This window comes from Anolis sagrei, chromosome 5 (assembly GCF_037176765.1).
Source record: "Anolis sagrei isolate rAnoSag1 chromosome 5, rAnoSag1.mat, whole genome shotgun sequence".
In the NCBI taxonomy this organism is placed as follows: Eukaryota; Metazoa; Chordata; class Lepidosauria; order Squamata; family Dactyloidae; genus Anolis; species Anolis sagrei.
Genome location: NC_090025.1, coordinates 264,459 through 288,016, shown reverse-complemented (window position 1 = coordinate 288,016; position 23,558 = coordinate 264,459). Strand labels below are relative to the sequence as shown.

Below are 23,558 nucleotides of genomic sequence, written 5' to 3'. Positions count from 1 at the left end.
AGAGAGCGAGGAGAGGAGGGAAGGAAAGACAAAAGGGAAGGAAGGGAAGAAGGAAGGAAGGGAAGGAAGGAAGAAGGAAAAAGAGAAGAGAAGGATGGATGGAAAGAAGGGAGGGAGGAAGGGAGGGAGGAACAGAAGGATGGAAGGAGAAAGAGAGAGCGAGGAGAGGAGGGAAGGAAAGACAAAAGGGAAGGAAGGGAAGAAGGAAAGGAAGGGAAGGAAGGAAGAAGGAAAAAGAGAAGAGAAGGATGGATGGAAAGAAGGGAGGGAGGAAGGGAGGGAGGAACAGAAGGATGGAAGGAGAAAGAGAGAGCGAGGAGAGGAGGGAAGGAAAGACAAAAGGGAAGGAAGGGAAGAAGGAAAGGAAGGGAAGGAAGGAAGAAGGAAAAAGAGAAGAGAAGGATGGATGGAAAGAAGGGAGGGAGGAAGGGAGGGAGGAACAGAAGGATGGAAGGAGAAAGAGAGAGCGAGGAGAGGAGGGAAGGAAAGACAAAAGGGAAGGAAGGGAAGAAGGAAGGAAGGGAAGGAAGGAAGAAGGAAAAAGAGAAGAGAAGGATGGATGGAAAGAAGGGAGGGAGGAAGGGAGGGAGGAACAGAAGGATGGAAGGAGAAAGAGAGAGCGAGGAGAGGAGGGAAGGAAAGACAAAAGGGAAGGAAGGGAAGAAGGAAGGAAGGGAAGGAAGGAAGAAGGAAAAGAGAAGAGAAGGATGGATGGAAAGAAGGGAGGGAGGAAGGGAGGGAGGAACAGAAGGATGGAAGGAGAAAGAGAGAGAGCGAGGAGAGGAGGGAAGGAAAGACAAAAGGGAAGGAAGGGAAGAAGGAAGGAAGGGAAGGAAGGAAGAAGGAAAAAGAGAAGAGAAGGATGGATGGAAAGAAGGGAGGGAGGAAGGGAGGGAGGACAGAAGGATGGAAGGAGAAAGAGAGAGCGAGGAGAGGAGGGAAGGAAAGACAAAAGGGAAGGAAGGGAAGAAGGAAGGAAGGGAAGGAAGGAAGAAGGAAAAAGAGAAGAGAAGGATGGATGGAAAGAAGGGAGGGAGGAAGGGAGGGAGGAACAGAAGGATGGAAGGAGAAAGAGAGAGCGAGGAGAGGAGGGAAGGAAAGACAAAAGGGAAGGAAGGGAAGAAGGAAGGAAGGGAAGGAAGGAAGAAGGAAAAAGAGAAGAGAAGGATGGATGGAAAGAAGGGAGGGAGGAAGGGAGGGGAGGAACAGAAGGATGGAAGGAGAAAGAGAGAGCGAGGAGAGGAGGGAAGGAAAGACAAAAGGGAAGGAAGGGAAGAAGGAAGGAAGGGAAGGAAGGAAGAAGGAAAAAGAGAAGAGAAGGATGGATGGAAAGAAGGGAGGGAGGAAGGGAGGGAGGAACAGAAGGATGGAAGGAGAAAGAGAGAGCGAGGAGAGGAGGGAAGGAAAGACAAAAGGGAAGGAAGGGAAGAAGGAAGGAAGGGAAGGAAGGAAGAAGGAAAAAGAGAAGAGAAGGATGGATGGAAAGAAGGGAGGGAGGAAGGGAGGGAGGAACAGAAGGATGGAAAGGAGAAAGAGAGAGCGAGGAGAGGAGGGAAGGAAAGACAAAAGGGAAGGAAGGGAAGAAGGAAGGAAGGGAAGGAAGGAAGAAGGAAAAGAGAAGAGAAGGATGGATGGAAAGAAGGGAGGGAGGAAGGGAGGGAGGAACAGAAGGATGGAAGGAGAAGAGAGAGAGCGAGGAGAGGAGGAAGGAAAGACAAAAGGGAAGGAAGGGAAGAAGGAAGGAAGGGAAGGAAGGAAGGAAGAAGGAAAAAGAGAAGAGAAGGATGATGGATGGAAAGAAGGGAGGGAGGAAGGAGGGAGGAACAGAAGGATGGAAGGAGAAGAGAGAGCGAGGAGAGGAGGGAAGGAAAGACAAAAGGGAAGGAAGGGAAGAAGGAAGGAAGGGAAGGAAAGGAAGAAGGAAAAGAGAAGAGAAGGATGGATGGAAAGAAGGGAGGGAGGAAAGGAGGGAGGAACAGAAGGATGGAAGGAGAAAGAGAGAGCGAGGAGAGGAGGGAAGGAAAGACAAAGGGAAGGAAGGGAAGAAGGAAGGAAGGGAAGGAAGGAAGGAAGAAGGAAAAAGAAGAGAAGGATGGATGGAAAGAAGGGAGGGAGGAAGGGAGGGAGGAACAGAAGGATGGAAGGAGAAAGAGAGAGCGAGGAGAGGAGGGAAGGAAAGACAAAAGGGAAGGAAGGGAAGAAGGAAGGAAGGGAAGGAAGGAAGAAGGAAAAAGAGAAGGGTGGATGGAAAGGAGGGAGGGAGGAAAGGAGGGAGGAACAGAAGGATGGAAGGAGAAAGAGAGAGCGAGGAGAGGAGGGAAGGAAAGACAAAAGGGAAGGAAGGGAAGAAGGAAGGAAGGGAAGGAAGGAAGGAAGAAGGAAAAGAGAAGAGAAGGACGGATGGAAAGAAGGGAGGGAGGAAGGGAGGGAGGAACAGAAGGATGGAAGGAGAAAGAGAGAGCGAGGAGAGGAGGGAAGGAAAGACAAAAGGGAAGGAAGGGAAGAAGGAAGGAAGGGAAGGAAGGAAGAAGGAAAAAGAGAAGAGAAGGATGGATGGAAAGAAGGGAGGGAGGAAGGGAGGGAGGAACAGAAGGATGGAAGGAGAAAGAGAGAGCGAGGAGAGGAGGGAAGGAAAGACAAAAGGGAAGGAAGGGAAGAAGGAAGGAAGGGAAGGAAGGAAGGAAGAAGGAAAAAGAGAAGAGAAGGATGGATGGAAAGAAGGGAGGGAGGAAGGGAGGGAGGAACAGAAGGATGGAAGGAGAAAGAGAGAGCGAGGAGAGGAGGGAAGGAAAGACAAAAGGGAAGGAAGGGAAGAAGGAAGGAAGGGAAGGAAGGAAGAAGGAAAAAGAGAAGAGAAGGATGGATGGAAAGAAGGGAGGGAGGAAGGGAGGGAGGAACAGAAGGATGGAAGGAGAAAGAGAGAGCGAGGAGAGGAGGGAAGGAAAGACAAAAGGGAAGGAAGGGAAGAAGGAAGGAAGGGAAGGAAGGAAGAAGGAAAAAGAGAAGAGAAGGATGGATGGAAAGAAGGGAGGGAGGAAGGGAGGGAGGAACAGAAGGATGGAAGGAGAAAGAGAGAGTGAGGAGAGGAGGGAAGGAAAGACAAAAGGGAAGGAAGGGAAGAAGGAAGGAAGGGAAGGAAGGAAGAAGGAAAAAGAGAAGAGAAGGATGGATGGAAAGAAGGGAGGGAGGAAGGGAGGGAGGAACAGAAGGATGGAAGGAGAAAGAGAGAGCGAGGAGAGGAGGGAAGGAAAGACAAAAGGGAAGGAAGGGAAGAAGGAAGGAAGGGAAGGAAGGAAGGAAGAAGGAAAAAGAGAAGAGAAGGATTGATGGAAAGAAGGGAGGGAGGAAAGGAGGGAGGAACAGAAGGATGGAAGGAGAAAGAGAGAGCGAGGAGAGGAGGGAAGGAAAGACAAAAGGGAAGGAAGGGAAGAAGGAAGGAAGGGAAGGAAGGAAGAAGGAAAAAGAGAAGAGAAGGATGGATTGAAAGAAGGGAGGGAGGAACAGAAGGATGGAAGGAGAAAGAGAGAGCGAGGAGAGGAGGGAAGGAAAGACAAAAGGGAAGGAAGGGAAGAAGGAAGGAAGGGAAGGAAGGAAGGAAGAAGGAAAAAGAGAAGAGAAGGATGGATGGAAAGAAGGGAGGGAGGAACAGAAGGATGGAAGGAGAAAGAGAGCAAGGAGTGGAGGGAAGAATAGACAAAAGGGAAGGAGGGAAGGAAGGGAAGGAATAAGGTAAAAGAGAAAGAAGGAGGGAAGGGAAGGAGGAAGGAAAGAGAGAAGGAAGGAAGGGCGAAAGGAAGAGGAGGATGGAAGGAGAAAGAGAGAGCAAGGAGAGGAGGGAAGGAAAGACAAAAAGGAAGGAAGGAAAGAAGGGAAGGAAGAAGGAAAAAGAGAAGGAAAAGGAGGATGGATGGAAAGAAGGGAGGAAGGAAAAAAGAAATAAAAGGAAAGAATGAGAAGGAAGGTAGGAGAAAGAGGGAGAGAGGAAAGGAAGGAAGAAATGAAAAAAGGAGGGAAGGAAAGTATGGAAGGAAAATGAGGGAGGTAATGAGGGAGAAAAGAAGGAAGGAAGGGAAGGAGGAAGGAAAGAGAGAAGGGAGGGAGGGAGGGAGGGAAGGATGGAAGGAGAAAGAGAGAGCGAGGAGAGGAGGGAAGGAAAGACAATAGGGAAGGAAGGAAAGAAGGGAAGGAAGAAGGAAAAAGAAAAGGAAGAGAAGGATGGATGGAAAGAAGGGAGGAAGGAAAAAGGAAAGAAAAGGAAAGAATGAGAAGGAAGGAAGGGGAAAGAGGGAGAGAGGAAAGGAAGGAAGAAAGAACAAAAGGTTGGAAGGAAAGTGTGAAAGGAAAATGAGGCAGGTAATGAGGGAGAAAAGAGGGAAGGAAGGAAAGACAAAAGGGAAGGAAGAAAGGGAAGGAGAAAGGAAAGAGACAAGGAAGGGAGGGAGGAAGAGAAGGAAGGAAGGGAAGGAAGAAGGAAAAAGAGAAGGAAGAGAAGGATGGAAGGAAGGGAAGGAGGAAGGGAGGAACAGAAGGATGGAAGGAGAAAGAGAGAGCGAGGAGAGGAGGGAAGGAAAGACAAAATGGAAGGAGGAAAGGAAGTAAAGGAAGAAGGAAAAAGAGAAGGAAAAGAAGGATGGAAGGAAGGAAGAAGGAAAAAGAGAAGGAAGAGAAGGATGGATGGAAAGAAGGGAGGAAGGAAAAAGGAAAGAAAAGGAAAGAATGAGAAGGAAGGAGAAAGAGGGAGAGAGGAAAGGAAGGAAGAAATGGAAAAAGGAAGGAAGGAAAGTATGGAAGGAAAATGAGGGAGGTGAGGAGAGAGAAAAGAGGGAAGGAAGGAAAGAAGAAAGGGAAGGAGGAAGGAAAAAGAGAAAGAAGTAAGGGAGGAAGAGGAGAGTGGAAGGAGAAAGAGGGAGCGAGGGAAGAGGGAAGGAAAGACAAAAGGGAAGGAGGAAAGGATGAAGGAAGGAAGGAAGGAAGGAAGGAAGGAAGGAAGGAAGGAAGGGAAGAAAGAAGGTAAAAGAAAGAAGAGAAGGATGGAAGGAAGGGAAGGGGGAAGGAAAGAGAGAAGGAAGGAAGGACAAAAGGGAGGAAGGGAAGAAAAGAAGGAGAAAGAGGGAGTGAGGGAAGAGGGAAGGAAAGACAAAAGGGAAGGAAGGAAGGGAAGGAAAAAGGAAAACGAGAAGGAAGAGAAGGATGGATAGAAGGAAGGATAAAGGAAAGAATGAGAAGGAAGGAAGGAGAAAGAGGGAGAGAGGAAAGGAAGAAAGGACAAAAGGTTGAAAGGAAAGTGTGGAAGGAAAATGAGGGAGAAAAGAAGGAAGGAAGGAAAGACAAAAGGGAAGGAAGAAAGGGAAGGAGGAAGGAAAAAGTGAAGGAAGGAAGGGAGGAAGAGAAGGGTGGAAGGAAGGGAGGGATAAAGGAAAGAGAGAAGGAAATGAAAGAAGGAGGAAAGGATAGAAGGGAAGGAGGGACAGAAGGAGGGAGAAAGAGGGAGGTAAGGGATGAAGGAGAGAAAGAGGAAGGAAAGAAGGAAGGAAGGACGAAAGGGAGGAAGGGAAGAATGGAAGGAGAAACAGGGAGCGAGGAGAGGAGGGAGAAAAGAGGGAAGGAAAGACAAAATGGAAGGAAGGAAGTAGAGAGGGAGGAAAAGAAGGGAAGGAAGAAGGAAAAAGAGAAGAAGGAAGAAGAGAAGGAAGGCTCAATTCAAAGTGCTGGCGTTGGCCTTTAAAGCCCTAAACGGTTCTGGCCCAACCTACCTATCCGAACGTATCTCGGCCTATCAGCCCGCCAGGACCCTAAGATCTTCTGGGGAGGCCCTGCTCTCGATCCCACCTGGTGCGGCTGGCGGGGACGAGAGACAGGGCCTTTTCTGTGGTGGCCCCCCGGTTGTGGAACGTCCTTCCCATGGAGGTAAGATCAGCCCCCTCGCTGATGGTGTTCCGAAGAAGACTAAAAACCTGGATGTTTGAGCGGGCATTCGGATAAACAGTGCAACGAATGTGATGATTACAGGAATGGAAATATGGACGACGGATTGGATCACGACTCTAGTTATGAGATGCATTGGGTTGTTACTGTTGTGTCAATATTGTATATTATGTTTTTATGGTTTTAAATTGTATATCGTTGATTGATTCTTATCCTTGTTGTAAACCGCGTTGAGTCGCCTGTTGGGCTGAGAAACTGCGGTAGACAAGGAAAGTAAAGTAAAGAAGGAAAAAGAGAAGGAAGGAAGGAAGGATAGGCTAAAGGAAAGAAAAGGAAAGAATGAGAAGGAAGGAAGGGAGGAAGAAAAGGGTGGAAGGAAGGGAAGGATAAAGGAAAGACAAAAGGAAAGGAAGGAAGGAGGAAAGGGTGGAAGGGAAGGTGGGACAGAGGGAGAGAGAAACAGGGAGGTAAGGAAGGGAGAGAAGGAGAGAAAGAGGGAGGAAGGATGGAGGGAAGGATAGATGGTGTGAGAGAGGAGGACCTGAGAGAAGAGCCCAAGGGGAATAATAATAATAATAATAATAATAATAATGATAATAGCTAGAGGAATAATAGCAGCATAGAGTCAAAGGAAACCCCAAAAGGCCATCCAATTCCATCCCCTTTTGCCAGGCAGGAAGAGACCAGCCAAGCCCTCCCAACAGATGGTCTTCTAGCCCCTGTCTAAACACAGGTTGGCAGCTTGGGAGTGTTCCTGGACTCATCGCTGAGCCTGGAACCCCAGGTCTCGGTGGTGGCCGGGAGAGCTTTTGCACAACTAAAACTTGTGCACCAGTTGCGCCCGTACCTTGGGAAGTCGGATCTGGCCACAGTGGTCCACACTCTTGTTACATCCCGGATAGACTACTGCAACACATTCTACGTGGGGTTGCCCTTGAAGACTGTTCGGAAACTTCAACTGGTCCAGCGGGAGGCAGCCAGAGTACTTACAGAAGCGTCATACAGAGAGCATACCACCCCCCCCCCCCTATTATGTCAGCTCCACTGGCTGCCAATCCAGTTCCCAGAACAATTCCAAGTGCTGGTTTTGACCTACAAAACCCTATACGGTTCCGGCCCAGTGTATCTGTCCAAACGGATCTCCCTCTACGTCCCACCTCGGAGTTTGAGATCTTCTGGGGAGGCCCTGCTCTCAACCCCGCCTCTATCACAAGTGAGGTTGGTGGGGACGAGGAGCAGGGCCTTCTCAGTGGTGGCCCCTCACCTGTGGAACTCACTCCCGGGGGAAATTAGGGCGTCATCATCCCTCCTCTCCTTCAGGAGGAAGGTAAAGACGTGGTTGTGGGACCAGGCCTTTGGGCAATCTGACAATTAGAGAAGATAATCAGACGAGTATGACCAGGACTGACAATGTGGAATTGAAAATGGAACTATGAGATAGCAAACGCTGACTGTTTATGAGGAGGAATTGGGTTTGTATTGATTTTATTTATTGATTTTATTGGTTTTTATAGTTGTAATGCAGGAATTGTTGTTTAACTGTGAATTGATGCTATTTCTGTTTTTGACTGTTATGTGATGTGGGCATCGAATTGTGCCTTTGCTTTGTGTGCATGATTATTGGGTGTGATCAGTTTTAGCGTATGAGAGTGTTGGTTAGTGTGGTTGGTAGAGTGAATTGTGGGAAAGAGAGGAGTGTGTGGATTCTTGGATTGCCTGGGAGTGGCTGACTGTGTTGGAAATAATCGGGAGTGAAGCAGGTGGGAGTGTCCAGATCTGAGTGGTGAGAGCTACCTTAGACATAGGAATGGGTGAAGCAGAACCTCATGCGAAAAACGATCTTTTACATTTTTACGACCTCCTGAGGGAATCGTTTAACCATGTGTTATTACAACTCAGGTTTTTAAACGAGAAAATGGACCACCTCCTTAGAGGTTTTGCCTCTTTCTCAGGAATTCCTGTGCAATCCTTTCCCCTAAAGACTGAGAACTCCTTGTGTGCAGATCTAGCTAAGGACTTGTGCCAAAATGGGGAGAAAGGCACGTCGGATCTTGGGGATCTTGGGGCTGAACGAGGAATGAATGATGAGTTGACTGAGGGAAGGGGAGAACTTTTGGGCAGTTTTAGGATTGAGAACATCGTGGAGTGGCAGCAGTCTGTGAAGGCCGCCCAGAGGACGATTAATAATACAACAACAGATCTTTTGGTTCAGCCAACCGCAGCTCAGGATCAACATCTTCAAACTGACATGTTTGCGGTGGACATTGCGGACCAAATGGTTAACAGAGGCAGATGGACCTCTAAGAGGGCAGTTTGTAACTCCTTGGCCCAGATCCTGGGTAAAAGACCACAGGAAATAAGACTAGAAGCCATAGTGTGGTTATGGAGGGACTACCAATCATCTGACCGTTCCTCCCGTCTTCAAATAACACCAGAAGACAATTCATGGCTAGGAGAGCTTATGGCAAAGCGCTATGATTTAAAGAAATGGGGCATTACCATTAGGAGGGTAGTTGTGGACCCTCAGATACGCCCCTTATTTGCCTCCGGGGTTCCCTCCCACCATACTCCATCAGGTCCCCGTGCATCCACAACTAGCTCTCCGGTTAGGGCCCCCCCTCCTGGTTCATATAATTTTGAGACCCCATCCGTCTCGGTCGCCCCCACTCAACCAGCTACACTTCTTCGCTCGAGAACCCTTCCCTTATTCAGTCCACTCAGCTCCCTTGATGTTTCATTATCTACCTCATCATCAGAAACATCCCTTCTTAACGCCCAAGGGAGATTATTCCCCAGCCCGACTTTTTCCTCTGAGAGCTGACTAGTTATAGATCCCGGCCATGCAGGGGGGGGGAGGGTTCTGGAGGAAGGGGGTGCCATTCAAGTCGTGTGGGGGAGGAGATTTGCGGGACACCGATATCCCAGGGAGAAGCGCAACAGAGTCCTTGCGACCCTGGAGAAGGTAGGTAGTGGTAGGCTCCTTGGCAGTCCCCTCGGTCTTAAGGTCCTGCTGATTAATGCCAGATCCGTTAATGGTAAGACGGCGGCCATCCAGGACTTGATCCTGGATGAGAGGGCGGATCTGACATGCATTACCGAGACCTGGCTGGACGAGCTGGGGGGAGTAAATCTCTCTCAGCTGTGCCCACCAGGTTTCGGAGTGCATCAGCAGGCCAGACAAGGGGGGCGGGGAGGAGGGGTCGCAGTAGTCTTTCGGCAGTCCATCGCCGTGATCAGATGCGCTGTCCCGCAGGCTTCTGGGTTTGAGTGTGTCCACTTGAAAGTGGGGAGCCGTGACAGTGTGGGGTTCCTGCTGGTGTACCGCCCACCCCGCGACCCAGTAGTTTCCCTGTCTGAGCTAGCGGAGGTGGTCTCTAATTTGGCCTTGGTCTCCCAGCGCCTGGTGGTGCTGGGAGACTTTAACATCCACGCCGAGACCACCCTATCTGGTGCAGCTCAGGACTTTATGGCCACCATGACGACCATAGGACTGTCACAAATAATATCTGGCCCCACTCATCAAGCTGGACACACTCTTGACCTTGTTTTTGTGGCGGACAACGAAATGATCAGAGTGGAAGACCAAAACATCCTTCCAGTGTCATGGTCTGACCATCATCTGATCACATTTAGACTTACTGCGACCCTAAACCTCCGCAGGGGTGGAGGACAAATTAAGATGGTCCGCCCTAGGAGACTGATGGATCTGGACGGATTCCTGAGGAATCTTAGGGTTCTTCCTGCCTTGGAGCCTGGCGATTCTATCGACGCCTTGGTAACTCTCTATAATGGGGAGATGGCCAGGGCATTAGATACGATCGCACCTGAACGCCCCATCTCGTTGCGTCGTGACAGGCCATCTCCTTGGTTCACCGAGGAGCTGGCTGTGATGAAGCATACGAGAAGGGGGCTAGAGCGCAAATGGAGGAAATCTCGAGATGTGTCTGATCGAACACGGGCTAGAGCCTCTCTTAAGGCATACTCCGTGGCTATACGGGTGGCCAGGAAATCATTCACGACCGCTCGTATAGCATCTGCAGCAAATAGATCATCGGAGCTGTTTCGGGTCGTGGGAGAACTCCTCCACCCGCCTGCGGTGGAGGAGGTCCCCGACGACCCCACAGCTCGGTGTCGCGATTTCGCACACCATTTTGCAGATAAAGTCGCCCAGATACGTCTCGAGCTCGACTCCAATTCCATCGCAGTGCCAGAAGAGGTGACGGAGGCATCTGCTTGTCCAATTTTGTGGGATTCTTTTAGGCTTGTTCTTCCTGAAACCGTAGAGGGGGTTCTTGGGGCTGTGAGGGCGACCACCTCACCTCTAGACCCATGCCCATCTTGGCTCATTAAATCAGCCAGGGAGGGGTTGGTTGACTGGTTTGTATTGATTGTCAATGCATCGTTGGAGCAAGGGATTTTTCCATCTGGTTTGAAACAGGCAGTGGTTCGTCCACTCCTCAAAAAAGCTTCCCTTGACTCCACGGTGCTGAATAACTACAGGCCAGTCTCCAACCTCCCTTTTTTGGGTAAGGTGCTGGAGCGGGTGGTCACCTCACAGCTCCAGGGCTTCCTAGACGATACCAACTACCTAGATCAGGCACAGTCTGGTTTCAGGCCTGGTCATGGCACCGAGACAGCCTTGGTCGCCTTGGTGGATGACCTCCGCAGAGAGCTGGACAGGGGGAGTGTGACCCTGCTGGTTCTCCTGGACATCTCAGCGGCTTTCGATACCATCGATCATGGTATCCTTCTGGGTCGTCTCTCTGGGATGGGCCTCGGGGGCGCGGTTCTATCGTGGCTCTGGTCCTTCCTGGAGGGACGCACCCAGATGGTGAAGCTGGGAGACGCCTGCTCGGACCCCTGGCCTTTGACCTGTGGGGTCCCGCAAGGCTCTATCTTGTCGCCCATGCTCTTTAACATCTACATGAAACCGCTGGGAGAGGTCATCCGGAGTTTTGGAGTTGGGTGCCATCTTTATGCGGATGACGCACAACTCTACTACTCCTTTCCACCTAATTCCAAGGAGGCTCCTCGGGTGCTGGACGAGTGCCTGGCCGCTGTGTCGATCTGGATGAGGAAGAACAAGCTGAAGATCAATCCCGACAAGACAGAGGTCCTCCTGGTCGATCGTAAACCGGATCGGGGTATAGGGTGGCAACCTGTGTTGGACGGGGTTACACTCCCCCTGAAGCCACAGGTCCGCAGTTTGGGTGTCCTCCTGGATTCTTCGCTTACACTTGAGGCTCAGGTGTCGGCGGTATCCGGGAGGGCCTTTGCACAACTGAGACTTGTGCGCCAGCTGCGACCGTACCTCGTGAAGGCAGATCTGGCCGGGGTGGTCCACGCCTTGGTCACCTCTAGAATGGATTACTGCAATGCGCTCTACGTGGGGCTGCCCTTGAAGACGGCTCGGAAACTACAATTGGTCCAGCGGGCAGCAGCCAGGATGTTAACCGGGGCTCATTATCAAGAGAGGTCTACCCCTCTGTTTAAGGAGCTCCACTGGCTGCCATTTATTTTCCGAGCCCAATTCAAGGTGCAGGTGCTCACCTACAAAGCCCTGAACGGTTTGGGACCACCCTACCTGCGTGACCGCATCTCCACCTACGAACCCACACGCTCGCTCCGGTCATCTGGGGAGGCCCTGCTCGTGATCCCACCTACATCCCAAGCGCGCTTGGTGGGGACGCGGGACAGGGCCTTCTCTGTGGCAGCCCCCCGACTTTGGAATGCCCTTCCAAAAGAGCTTCGTCAGGCCCCTACTCTAGCAGTTTTCAGAAGGAATCTAAAAACTTGGCTGTTCCGATGTGCCTTCGCAGATTAGGAATCCCCATCCCAAGTCCTAGATGCACTTTAGCACAACTAACATTGCTGCACACCACACTTTAATCCTACGTTCCTCCTGCCATCTCAGCACTTTTAACCCTGTACCCCATCGCGCTGGCCGAACCAGTTTTAATAGTGTCTTGATGTATTGTTATTGTGGTTATTTTTGCTTAACTGTTTGATTTGCTTTGTTATTGTTGTGTTATATTTTCTACTGTATTGTGTTTTGAGGCTTCGGCCCGTGTAAGCCGCATCGAGTCCTTCGGGAGATGCTAGCGGGGTACAAATAAAGTTAATAATAATAATAATAATAATAATAATAATACAACAACCTACAACAACCCATAAAACATAAAGATAGCACTCAGCCGTAGAATAAACAAAAGCTGACAGCAAACACTGTTGCAAGTTCAAGATAACTCCGTAGTCAAAAGGTCCAATCCAATGGTTGAATACACTAAGTCCAGGGATCAAGGGTCTACACCGTAGTCAAAAGCCATTCTAAAGATTCAAGATTCCAGGATTCCAAAGGTTCAGGAGACAGGTCAGGACACCGAAAATCTGCAAACCTGGGGAAACACCAGCAGCATCTACCACCAAAATAAATACTTTCCTTCCGAAGATCAGTCCTAAGGCTCGCTCCTTATATAAACCCATTGTCCTAATTCCAACAGACCTCACTCCCTCTGAGGATGCTTGCCATAGATGCAGGCGAAACGTCAGGAGAGAATGCCTCTAGACCATGGCCATATAGCCTGAAAAAACCTACAACAACACTTTCACACCTAGCTCCAGCAGACAAGGGTTCTTTGTCTCACCCTGGTCATCATTCCACAGATATATAAACCCATTTTCCTAGTTCCAACAGACCTCACTACCTCTGAGGATGCTTGCCATAGATGCAGGTGAAACGTCAGGAGAGAATGCCTCTAGACCATGGCCATATAGCCCGAAAAAGCCTACAACAACCCAATTTCTGTTATCACTGTCCCAGTTCTTCTCAGGGTTTCTCATTAGCAAGTCCAGCAAGCAGGGAGTTAGTCATGGCAGGCCTTAATATGATACTGGTGTTTCCAAAATTATTTACTCCAACCACACAGCCTTCCATACTTCCATTCATTCCCACACACCATATTAAATTCATGCTGTTTAATATCTACATGAAGCCGCTGGGCGAGATCATCCGGAGTTTCGGGTGCGGTGTCATCTGTACGCGGATGATGTCCAACTCTGTCACTCCTTTCCACCCGCTACTAAGGAGGCTGTCGAAGTCCTGAACCGGTGCTTGGCCGCTGTGACGGTCTGGATGAGGGCTAACAAACTGAAATTAAATCCAGACAAGACAGAGGTACTCCTGGTCAGTCGCAAGGCCAAACAGGGTATAGGGTTACAGCCTGTGTTGGATGGAAGGGGTCACACTCCCCTTGAAGGCGCAGGTTCGCAGCTTGGGTGTGACCCTGGATTCGTCGCTGAGCCTGGATCCCCAGGTCTCAGCGGTGACCAGGGGAGCATTTGCAAAGCTCAGGCTCGTGCGCCAGCTGCGCCCGTACCTCGGGAAGTCTGACTTGGCCACGGTAGTCCACGCTCTTGTCACATCCCGCCTTGACTACTGCAACGCTCTCTACGTGGGGCTGCCCTTGAAGACGGCCCAGAAGCTCCAGCTAGTCCAGCGCACGGCAACCATGTTACTAACAGGAGCGGGACGCAGGGAGCACACAACGCCCTTGCTGTTCCAGCTCCACTGGCTGCCGATCTGCTACCGGGCCCAATTCAAGGTGCTGGTGTTGGCCTACAAAGCCCTAAACGGTTCCGGCCCAAAATACCTGTCTGACCGCATCTCGGCCTATGAGCCCACGAGGGCCTTGAGATCGTCTGGGGAGGCCCTTCTCTCGATCCCGCCTGCCTCACAGGCACAGGACTAGGGACAGGGCCTTCTCGGTGGTGGCCCCCCGTCTGTGGAACACCCTCCCTGTGGACATCAGACTGGCGCCCTCCCTTATGTCATTCCGCAAGAGACTAAAGACGTGGTTGTTTGAGAAGGCGTTTGAGTAAGTGCTACAACAATTGACAATGATGAGTGGAACGGAACATGGGAAACGAGACTGGATTGTGATTTTACGATGAGACGTCGCGAATGATTTAGTGTAACTGTATTATTGATAGTGATGTTGTTATTGTTGTTTGTGATATTGCCCTCTATTGTAATTTGTTTTTATATGTTGTACACCACCGTGAGTCGCCCTAGGGCTGAGAATGGCGGTCTACAAGTGCAGTAAATAAATAAATGAATAAATAAATAAATAGTTGTGAAATCTGCACATTGAATTTCTTGTGACACCCCCCCCCCCCCCCGCTCGTTTTTACTATTCCTGATTCCATAAACTCTTTATGATTGGCCTGTTGGCCCCTGTGGTGGTGCTGGGTGAGGAGGAGGGGCCGCAGGGCGAGGGTGCAACCATGCCACCCAGAGTGACCCGCATCACTTTCCTCTCCTTTTATGACAGATGGGCCAGATTCCCATTTGCAATCTTGATTGGACACAGCAACAGCCAATGGGGGGGAGGGGGCAGCATGGGAGGGGTCCTGGAATGCTTGACATCACAAGGAAAGGCGGCTGCAGCTGTTGAAGGAAAGGACCAAGCGAGCAAAGAGGGCAGAAGCAGGTGAGGGGGGGGGGGCGGGAAATCGGCCTGGGGTGGGGGCCAAATTCATAGGAAGCTCATTGAGATGGCTCAGCAGTTGGACAGGCTTTTCTTTTCTTGTCAATTAGCTGTCGGATCTCATTGTCATTTTCGCCAAACCCATCTTGATGTTTCTTGGTTTGATATCCAATAGTTTCTTCGCAGGCTGTGATGATAGAGGTCTTGGAGCTGTCGTGCAGTGAAGATCATGTCCACGGTTCCTCTGGAGGGGCGGAAGCCGTTCTGGGATTCTGGGAGGGTGTCTTCTGAGAGGGGCAGAAGGCGGTTTGCAAGGGTTCTTGCGAGGATTTTCCCAGCGGAGGTTAGAAGGGAGATACCTCGATAGTTTCCGCAGTCTGTTCTTTCCCCTTTTTTGAAGAGGGTGATGATGGTGGCGTCCTTGAAATCTGCTGGGATTTTCTTGGTCACCCACACTTTTTCTATGAGCTGGTGGAGTTGGTGTGTCAGCTCAGGTCCTCCCTCTTTAAAGATTTCAGCAGGGATCCCATCCGGTCTGCTGGCTTTGTTATTCTTTTGTTGGCTGATGGCATTGCTGACTTCTTCCAGACTAGGCAGCGCTGCAAGCTCATCCCTGGTTTGTTGTTGTGGGATTTGTGAGAGGACCTCTTCGGCCACATTGGAGCTGCTGTTCAGGAGGCTTTGGTAGTGCAATTGAGTTTTGGTCCTTCAGGAGTTTGGTTCCGTCTGAAGAGCGTAGAGCCTGTATGCCATGGTTTCTTGGTTTCTTGGAGCGTAGAGCCTGTATGCCATGGTTTCTTGACAGTTGTTGTGTCAGCTCAGGTCCTCCCTCTTTAAAGATTTCAGCAGGGATCCCATCCGGTCCGCTGGCTTTGTTATTCTTCTGTTGGCTGATGGCATTGCTGACTTCTTCCAGACTAGGCAGCGCTGCAAGCTCATCCCTGGTTTGTTGTTGTGGGATTTGTGAGAGAACCTCTTCGGCCACATTGGAGCTGCGGTTCAGGAGGCTTTGGTAGTGTTCTTTCCAACATTGTGCAATTGAGTTTTGGCCCTTCAGGAATTTGGTTCCATCTGATGAGTGTAGAGGCTGTATCCCATGGTTTCTTGGCCCATAGATGACCTTTGTGGCTTTGAAAAATCCTTGAGCATTATGGGTATCTGCCAGGTGTTGGATTTCTTCGGCCTTCTTTGTCCACCAGACGTTCTTGAGTTCTCTTGTCCTTCTTTGGACCTCAGCTTTTGCACTGGCGTAGATCTTTTACTTAGCAGCACAGTTGATGTCTCTCTGCCATGTTTGGAAGGCTTTCCTTTTCTTGTCGATTAGCTGTTGGATCTCGATGTCATTTTCATCAAACCAGTCTTGATGTTTCTTGGCTTGGTATCCAATAGTTTCTTCGCAGGCTGTGATGATGGAGGTCTTCAGTTTGTTCCAATGTTCCTCAACATTTTCGGGATGTTCTGTGGGGAGATGGTCCTTGAGTGCTGTTTGGAGATGGGCTCGCCTGGAGGGCTCATCTGAAGGGCTTGGGTGTTCATTTTGCGCCTTGACTTCCTTCCTTGGAGCCTGCGCTTGGGGGCAATCTTGAGAGCCATCGTGGATCGAATTAGCCTGTGGTCGGTCCAGCAGTCGTCAGCACCTGTCATGGCTCTTGTGAGGAGCACGTCACGGCGGTCTCTGGCGCGTGTGATTACATAATCTAAGACAGTGGTTCTCAACCTTCCTAATGCCGTGACCCCTGAATCCAGTCCCTCATGTGGTGGTGACCCCCAACCATAACATTGTTTTTGTTGCTACTTCATAACAGTTATTTTACTACTGTTATGAATCATAATGTAAATATCAGATATGCAGGATGTATTTTCATTCACTGGACCAAACTGGGCACAAATACCCAATGCACCCAAATGTGGATGATAGTGGGGTTGGGGGAGGATTGATTTTGTAATTTGGGAGTTGTAGTTACTGGGCTTTATAGTTCACTTATAATCAAAGAGTATTCTTAACTCCACCAGCAATGGATTTGAACCAAACTTGGCTCCCATGACCAGTGGAAAACACATTTGATGGGCATTGACCTTGAGTTTGGGAGTTGTAGTTCACCTATATCCAGAGAGCACCGTGGACTCATGCAATGGTGGATCTGGACCAAACTTGGCACGAATACTCAGTATGCCCAAATGTGAACAATGCTGGAGTCTGGGTATAATAGATCTTCACATTTGGGAGTTGTAGTTGCTGGGATTTATAGTTCATTACAATCAAAGAACTTTCTGAACTCCACCAACGATGGACTTGGGCCAAACTTCCCACATGGAATCCCCATGACCATCAGAAAATACTGCGTTTTCTTATGGTCTTTGGCGACCCCTCTGACACCCCCTCGCGACCCCCTCAGGGGTCCCGACCCCCAGGTTGAGAAACACTGATCTAAGAGGTGCCAATGCTTTGACCGGGGGTGCTTCCATGATGTCTTGAACTTGTTTTTCTGGCGGAAGAGCGTGTTGGTGATGATGGGCACCACAATTCAAGAGAGATATTGACAAGCTGGAATGTGTCCAGAGGAGGGAGACTAAAATGATCAAGGGTCTGGAGAACAAGCCCTATGAGGAGCGGCTTAAGGAGCTGGGCATGTTTAGCCTGAAGAAGAGAAGGCTGAGAGGAGACATGATAGCCATGTATAAATATGTGAGAGGAAGCCACAGGGAGGAGGAGGAGGGAGCAAGCTTGTTTTCTGCTTCCATGGAGACGAGGACGCAATGGAACAATGGCTTCAAGCGACAAGAGAGGAGATTCCACCTGAACACGAGGAAGAACTTCCTGACTGTGAGAGCCGTTCAGCAGTGGAACTCTCTGCCCTGAAGGGAGTGTGGTGGAGGCTCCTTCTTTGGAAGCTTTTAAGCAGAGGCTGGATGGCCATCTGTCAGGGGTGCTTTGAGTGCAATATTCCTGCTTCTTGGCAGAATGGGGTTGGACTGGATGGTGGCCCAGGAGGTCTCTTCCAACTCTTGGATTCTATGATTCTATGATTCTATGATTCTATGGGACTAGGATTATGGGGAGAGATAGGAGATTATGGAATGGTAGATATAGGATGGGAGAGGGAATGGAAGGGAATGGAAAAGACAAAAAGGAAGCAAAACAGGGCTTGAGGTGTGAACAGACTATATGTGTGCATACTGTATGTCACAAAAATATGATTGCAGATTTGATAAATGTGGATTTGATAATATTATGTGTGGGAATGAATGGAAGGATGTATGTATGGGTGGAGTTAATAATTTTGTAAAATCCACAGTAAAATATGAAGGCCTGCAATGACTAACTGCGTGCTTGTTGAACTGTAATTAAAAGTTGGTAATAAGAACTGAAAAAGTAAACTCTGATAAGAATTGGGACAGTGATAAGAGAAGTGTTTACAATGTTAAGAAGGAAGTCAACGTAAGATCAACACCAATCAAGAAGAAGCAACATCTGGCCAGGAAAATGGGATGGATCCCGGATGGAAGATGTCTATCATTAATTGACAACTTTGGGGCCACATCAGCAGAATATTCCTATAAAAGACTCAATCTAATAATTCTTAACGTGTGGCAGACCTGAGGAGCCTGGTTCACCCTCCAGACAAAATCTGGCTACCAGTATTTAAAAACTCAAAAATTACAACAGCAAAACAATAGAGAGGAAACAATTAGGGACATCTAATCACTTCTCAACAAAAGATTCCCCCAGGCACTAACAAGCCACACCAAATCAAATGCTAATCAAGGTGGTCAGTTGAAACATTCACACCTAGCTCCAACAGACAAGAGTTCTTTGTCCCACCCTAGTCATTCTGCAGATATATAAACCCCATTTTCCTAGTTCCAACAGACCTCACAACCTCTGAGGATGCTTGCCATAGATGCAGGCGAAATGTCAGGAGGGAATGCCTCTAGAACATGGCCATATAAGCCGTTAGTTCTTGTCTCAGGTGAGGCTCAGGCTAGGCCCAGGCTAAAAGATCAAACACCCTTTGTGACAGGGTTTCCAGTAAATAACAGTGAGCTCCCGTAAATACCTCAGTGACCTTCTCGTATAAATATATGAAAATAGGGCATAAAATCTTGGTTGAATGTATCAGAGTGAGACCCTGGGGTCTATGCGCAGCGGAGTTGAGGTTACTAGATCATACAGACACAAAACAGGACACTACTGTCTGCCAGTTTCAGAAAATAACAAAGTTTACTTAGCACATCTTATACACGTCTACTTCCAAGCGAGCTTAATCAGGAACTACAAAGCACAACTATAGTACGGTTACAGAACATCTACTTATCAGTTTCTCTTTGGCTGTAAGCCGGCTACTCCCTAATTCTTCCCAGCCAGAGAAATTCGTTATCTAACTTCTCTCTGTCCCTCTCTGTCTCTTACAACGACAATTCCAACACAAAATTGAACATAACAGAATCCATCTTGAATACATATGAAAACCATTGTTAAGCACATTGAAACACATTGAAAAAACATACATGCATACTTTCAATAATCCTGACAGAATGTACACACCATCTTACATGGGAAGGCTCCTTGTTGTGGTTGTGAGTCCTTCTGAAGATTGCCCAAAACCTAACTCTTATTATATCATTCCAGCCTGGTGTTCTTGGCAAAACTGAACTCCCTGGTTATAAACTATATTTTATTTGCGGGGGGGGGGGGGGGGGTGTCGCCGTCGACTACAATAACATTCTGCAGCTCTGTTTTGCCTCACAGGTTCACAATAGGATGAGACCCCTCTCAGCGTAAGGACAGCAAATGGCACCCAAAAAGCCCCCAGCTCCGGCACGTAAGTCCCCTCCGCTTCTATCCTTGTCTTTGCAGGAATCAAGTGCACACGTGCATTGAGTGCGTGCACACCCGAGAATCCGTGCATTTGGACCCCACTGCCACTGCCCTGGCTCCGTACTATGGGAAATCATGGGGGCTGGGCAGTGCCTTACCACCAAGATACAGATCCCATGAGCCTTGAGCCATGGCAATTCAAGGGGTGTCAAGCTGCTCTCCTTCTGGGTAGATGCGGGGAATGCCGTGGATGTGGCGTACCTGGATTTGAGGAAGGCCTTCTTTGACAAGGTCCCCCATGACCTTCTGGCAAGGAAACTAGTCCAATGTGGGTGAGGCAAAACTACGGTGAGGTGGATCTGTAATTGGTTAAATGGACGAACCCAGAGGGTGCTCACTAATGCTTCCTCTTCATCTTGGAAAGAAGTGACAAGTGGAGTGCCACAAGCAGGGTTCCGTCCTGGGCCCGGTCCTGATCAGGATCTTTATTAACGACTCAGATGAAGGGCTAGAAGGCAGGATCATCAAGTTTGCAGACGACACCACATTGGGAGGGAGAGCCAATACTCCAGAGGACAGGAGCAGGATTCAAAACAATCTTGACAGATTAGAGAGATGAATGGCCAAAACTAACAAAATGAAGTTCAACAGTGACAAATGCAAGATACTCCACTTTGGCAGGAAAAACGAAATGCAAAGATACAGAATGGGGGACAATGCCTGGCTCGAGAGCAGGACGTGTGAAAAAGATCTTGGAGTCCTCGTGGACAACAAGTTAAACATGAGCCAGGAATATGATGTGGCGGCAAAAAAAGCCAATGGGATTTTGGCCTGCATCAAGAGGAGCATAGTGTCTAGATCTAAGGAAGTCATGCTCCCCATGCTCTATTCTGCTTTGGTTAGACCACATCCGGAATATTGTGTCCAATTCTGGGCACCACAATTCAAGAGAGATATTGACTCTAAGCTGGAATGTGTCCAGAGGAGGGCGACTCAAATGATCAAGGGTCTGGAGAACAAGCTCTATGAGGAGCGGCTTAGGGAACTGGGCATGTTTAGCCTGAAGAAGAGAAGGCTGAGAGGAGATATGATGAGGGCCATGGATAAATATGTGAGAGGAAGCCACAGGGAGGAGGAGGGAGCGAGCTCATTTTCTGCTTCCTTGGAGACTAGGACGCAATGGAGGAATGGCTTCAAACTACAAGAGAGGAGATTCCACCTGAACACGAGGAAGAACTTCCTGACTGTGAGAGCCGTTCAGCAGTGGAATTCTCTGCCCCGGAGGGAGTGTGGTGGAGTTTCCTTCTTTGGAAGCTTTTAAGCAGAGGCTGGATGGCCATCTGTCAGGGGTGATTTGAATACAATATTCCTGCTTCTTGACAGAATGGGGTGGGACTGGATGAGGGCCCAGGAGGTCTCTTCCCACTCTAGGATTCTATGATTCTATGATTCTATGATCCTGCCAAGTAGACACAGCCCTAATTTGTACGCCAGCCTTTGGCTTTGCTTGAGATTCCAACCAACCAACCACCCTGTGTGTCTTTCTTTTTTCCAGCTGCTGCCGCTGGTGCCGCAAAGCCCCCCGCTCCTGGCGCTCCTGGTGCTCCTGGCGCTCCTGCCGCTGGTGCCGCAAAGCCCCCCGCTCCTGGTGCTCCTGGTGCTCCTGGTGCTCCTGGTGCTCCTGGTGCTCCTGGCGCTCCTGGCGCTCCTGGCGCTCCTGGCGCTCCTGGCGCCGCTGGTGCCGCTGGTGCCGCAAAGCCCCCCGCTCCTGGCGCCGCTGGCCCCCCCAAAGGTAGGTCTCCCGGACTTTAGGAGGAGGGGCTCCTTTGCCCAGAGCAGGAATGGAAAGGAAGGGAGAGCAGAGTGGCAGTGAGTCAGTGAGTGGGTGGGTGGGTGGGTGGGTGGGTGGGGGAAAAGCCCAACTTCGATCCACTTTCAACTTTCCCCACTTTGATCCACTTTCAATGCAGTGACTTTCAACTTTCAACTTTCAATCCACTTTCAAGTTTCCCCACTTCAATCCACTTTCAATGCAGTGACTGCCTCCTGCAGAATTCTGGAGTTTGTAGTTTAGGGAAAGGCCTGCAAACTGCTCCTCCAGAGAAGCACTGGGTCTCCCTAAACTATCCAGGAGGCAGTCACGGCATTTGAAGTGGACCGAAGTGGGGAAATGCTCAGGTGTGATGAGGACCTAAGAGCACAAGCAGGGAATCCCGCGGGCCGTGGCACCCTCGCACGAGGCAGGCGGTGCTGGTGCGGCTGCGGCCTCACTTCAGCCGGCTGTTCCTACCGCACGGCCTTCCAGGCCCTAGGCCATTAGAAGTGCTCCAATGTTTTGCACTTCCTCCCCTGCCCCAGCCCTAGGCTTTGCTATTTGCACATTTACCCGTACCTACTAGGCCTGGGTAACAACGCAAAAATTTGTTTCTAAAATCGATTTGTATTTGGGGGGGTTTTTTGTTTCGATATTTAAAATAATTACAAAATTTTCCTTTTAAAAAGTTCGATATTTATGAAATTTCGTAAATGGTAAAAAATTAACGAATCGATTTCCGAAACAATAACAAATCGATTCGTTAATGGCGGATGCGACCGCGAAATACGCTAAAAAACCTCCAAAACCTTCTGAAGCTTCCCTCTCCCTCTGTTGTTGACTGTTGGTGTGATACTATAAATTTTTTTCACTAATTAAACCATAAAACTGGCCCAGACATGCGGAAATAATAACGAAACGACCTCTGAACAATAACGAAACGAATACAATAACAAAATACGAAGCATTTACAAAACGTGTTTAAAAATTCATTTTTTTAATGATTGCTCCAGAATGGTTCGTTATTGTTTTGTAATTGGAAAAATTAACGAATTATTAACAATTACGAAATAACGAAACGAAACCGCCCAGGTCTAGTACCTACTGCCCAGCCCTTTCTTGGCTAAATCTGGTAGGGCTGGGCGGTTTCGTTTCGTAATTTCGTAATTCGTTAAAAATTCGTTATTTTTTTTTTGATAACGAAGCGATATTGAACCATTCAGGAGCAACTAAAAAACGAAACGAATTTTTCCAATTCATTTCGTAATTGTTTCGGAATTGTTTCGTTATTGATTCGTTATTGATTCGTAAATGTTTCGTTATTATTTCCGCATGTCTGGTGCAAGTTTTAGGGTTGCTGTTTGTTTTCTCAGTGAAAAAAATATATAATTATCACACCAACAGTCCACAACAGAGGGAGAGGGAAGCTTCAGAAGTTTTTTTAGCGTATTGCGCGATCGCGGCCACCATTAACGAATCGATCCGTAATCGATTCGTAATTGTTTCGTAATTGTTTTATGATTTCCGAAATTTCGTAAATATCTAACTTTTTTAAAGGAAAATTTCAGAATTCTTTTAAATAACGAAACGCAAAAAAACCCTAAAAACGAATCGAGTTTAGAAACAAATTTTTCCGTGTTTGGACAGCCCTAAAATCCAGTGATTGGTTAATGTTGAATGTGGTCTGATAGGAGCTCCAGTGTTTCATTTTGCCATGCTTAATTGGTTTTTATTTTGATTATTGTATCTCATGTGTCAGGAGTCAATTTCTGATGGCATGAAGACATCACAAATTCCCTCCATGACATCCTGACTGAGTTATCCTGGCTGCCTCAATTCTCTCTCTGTGACATTTTGAAGCCAGCAGAGAGCGCTAGAAGCCTTATATTGGAACTTGTGAAGCAACAAGTTCCTAATAAGGAAACTGAGAAGAGGGGGAGATGGGCAGCAAAGGTGTCTAAAAGGAAGTGGTGGTGGGGAAAAGTCAGTAGTGTCTTTCTTTGCTGCAGAGAGACAAGCAATATATTCATTTCAAAGCAAAACCGGCTTGTGAGTGATCATTTAATATTGCTATATAAACTCTACAGTCTTACATCATGATGCTCCTATTTGAATGTGTTTTATTTTATGGATTGCCTTGCCTTTGTGTTTCCATGGATATTTGTCCCACATGTAAGTCGCCTGAGTCCCTTTGGGAGGTGGGACTAAACTGGGCATGTTTAGCCTGAAGAAGAGAAGGCTGAGAGGAGATATGATAGCCATGTATAAATATGTGAGAGGAAGCCACAGGGAGGAGGAGGGAGCAAGCTTGTTTTCTGCTTCCTTGGAGACTAGGACGCAGTGGAAGAATGGCTTCAAACTACAAGAGAGGAGATTCCATCTGAACACGAGGAAGAACTTCCTTACTGTGAGAGCCGTTCAGCAGTGGAACTCTCTGCCCCAGAGGGAGTGTGGTGGAGGCTCCTTCTTTGGAAGCTTTTAAGCAGAGGCTGGATGGCCATCTGCCAGGGGTGAT

General features: G+C 48.7%; 1 protein-coding gene across 1 annotated transcript in view; it reads left to right on the top strand.

Moving 5' to 3' along the window:
* LOC137097055 (uncharacterized) overlaps positions 1-21,550 on the top strand; it is a 34,672-nt gene extending 13,122 nt beyond the window's left edge. The window contains exons 4-5 of the mRNA XM_067468360.1: positions 20,786-21,022; positions 21,362-21,550. Coding sequence (XP_067324461.1) covers positions 20,786-21,022; positions 21,362-21,550 — 426 coding nt within the window. The remainder of the gene's footprint in view (positions 1-20,785; positions 21,023-21,361) is intronic.
* Positions 21,551-23,558: the final 2,008 nt, after the last annotated feature.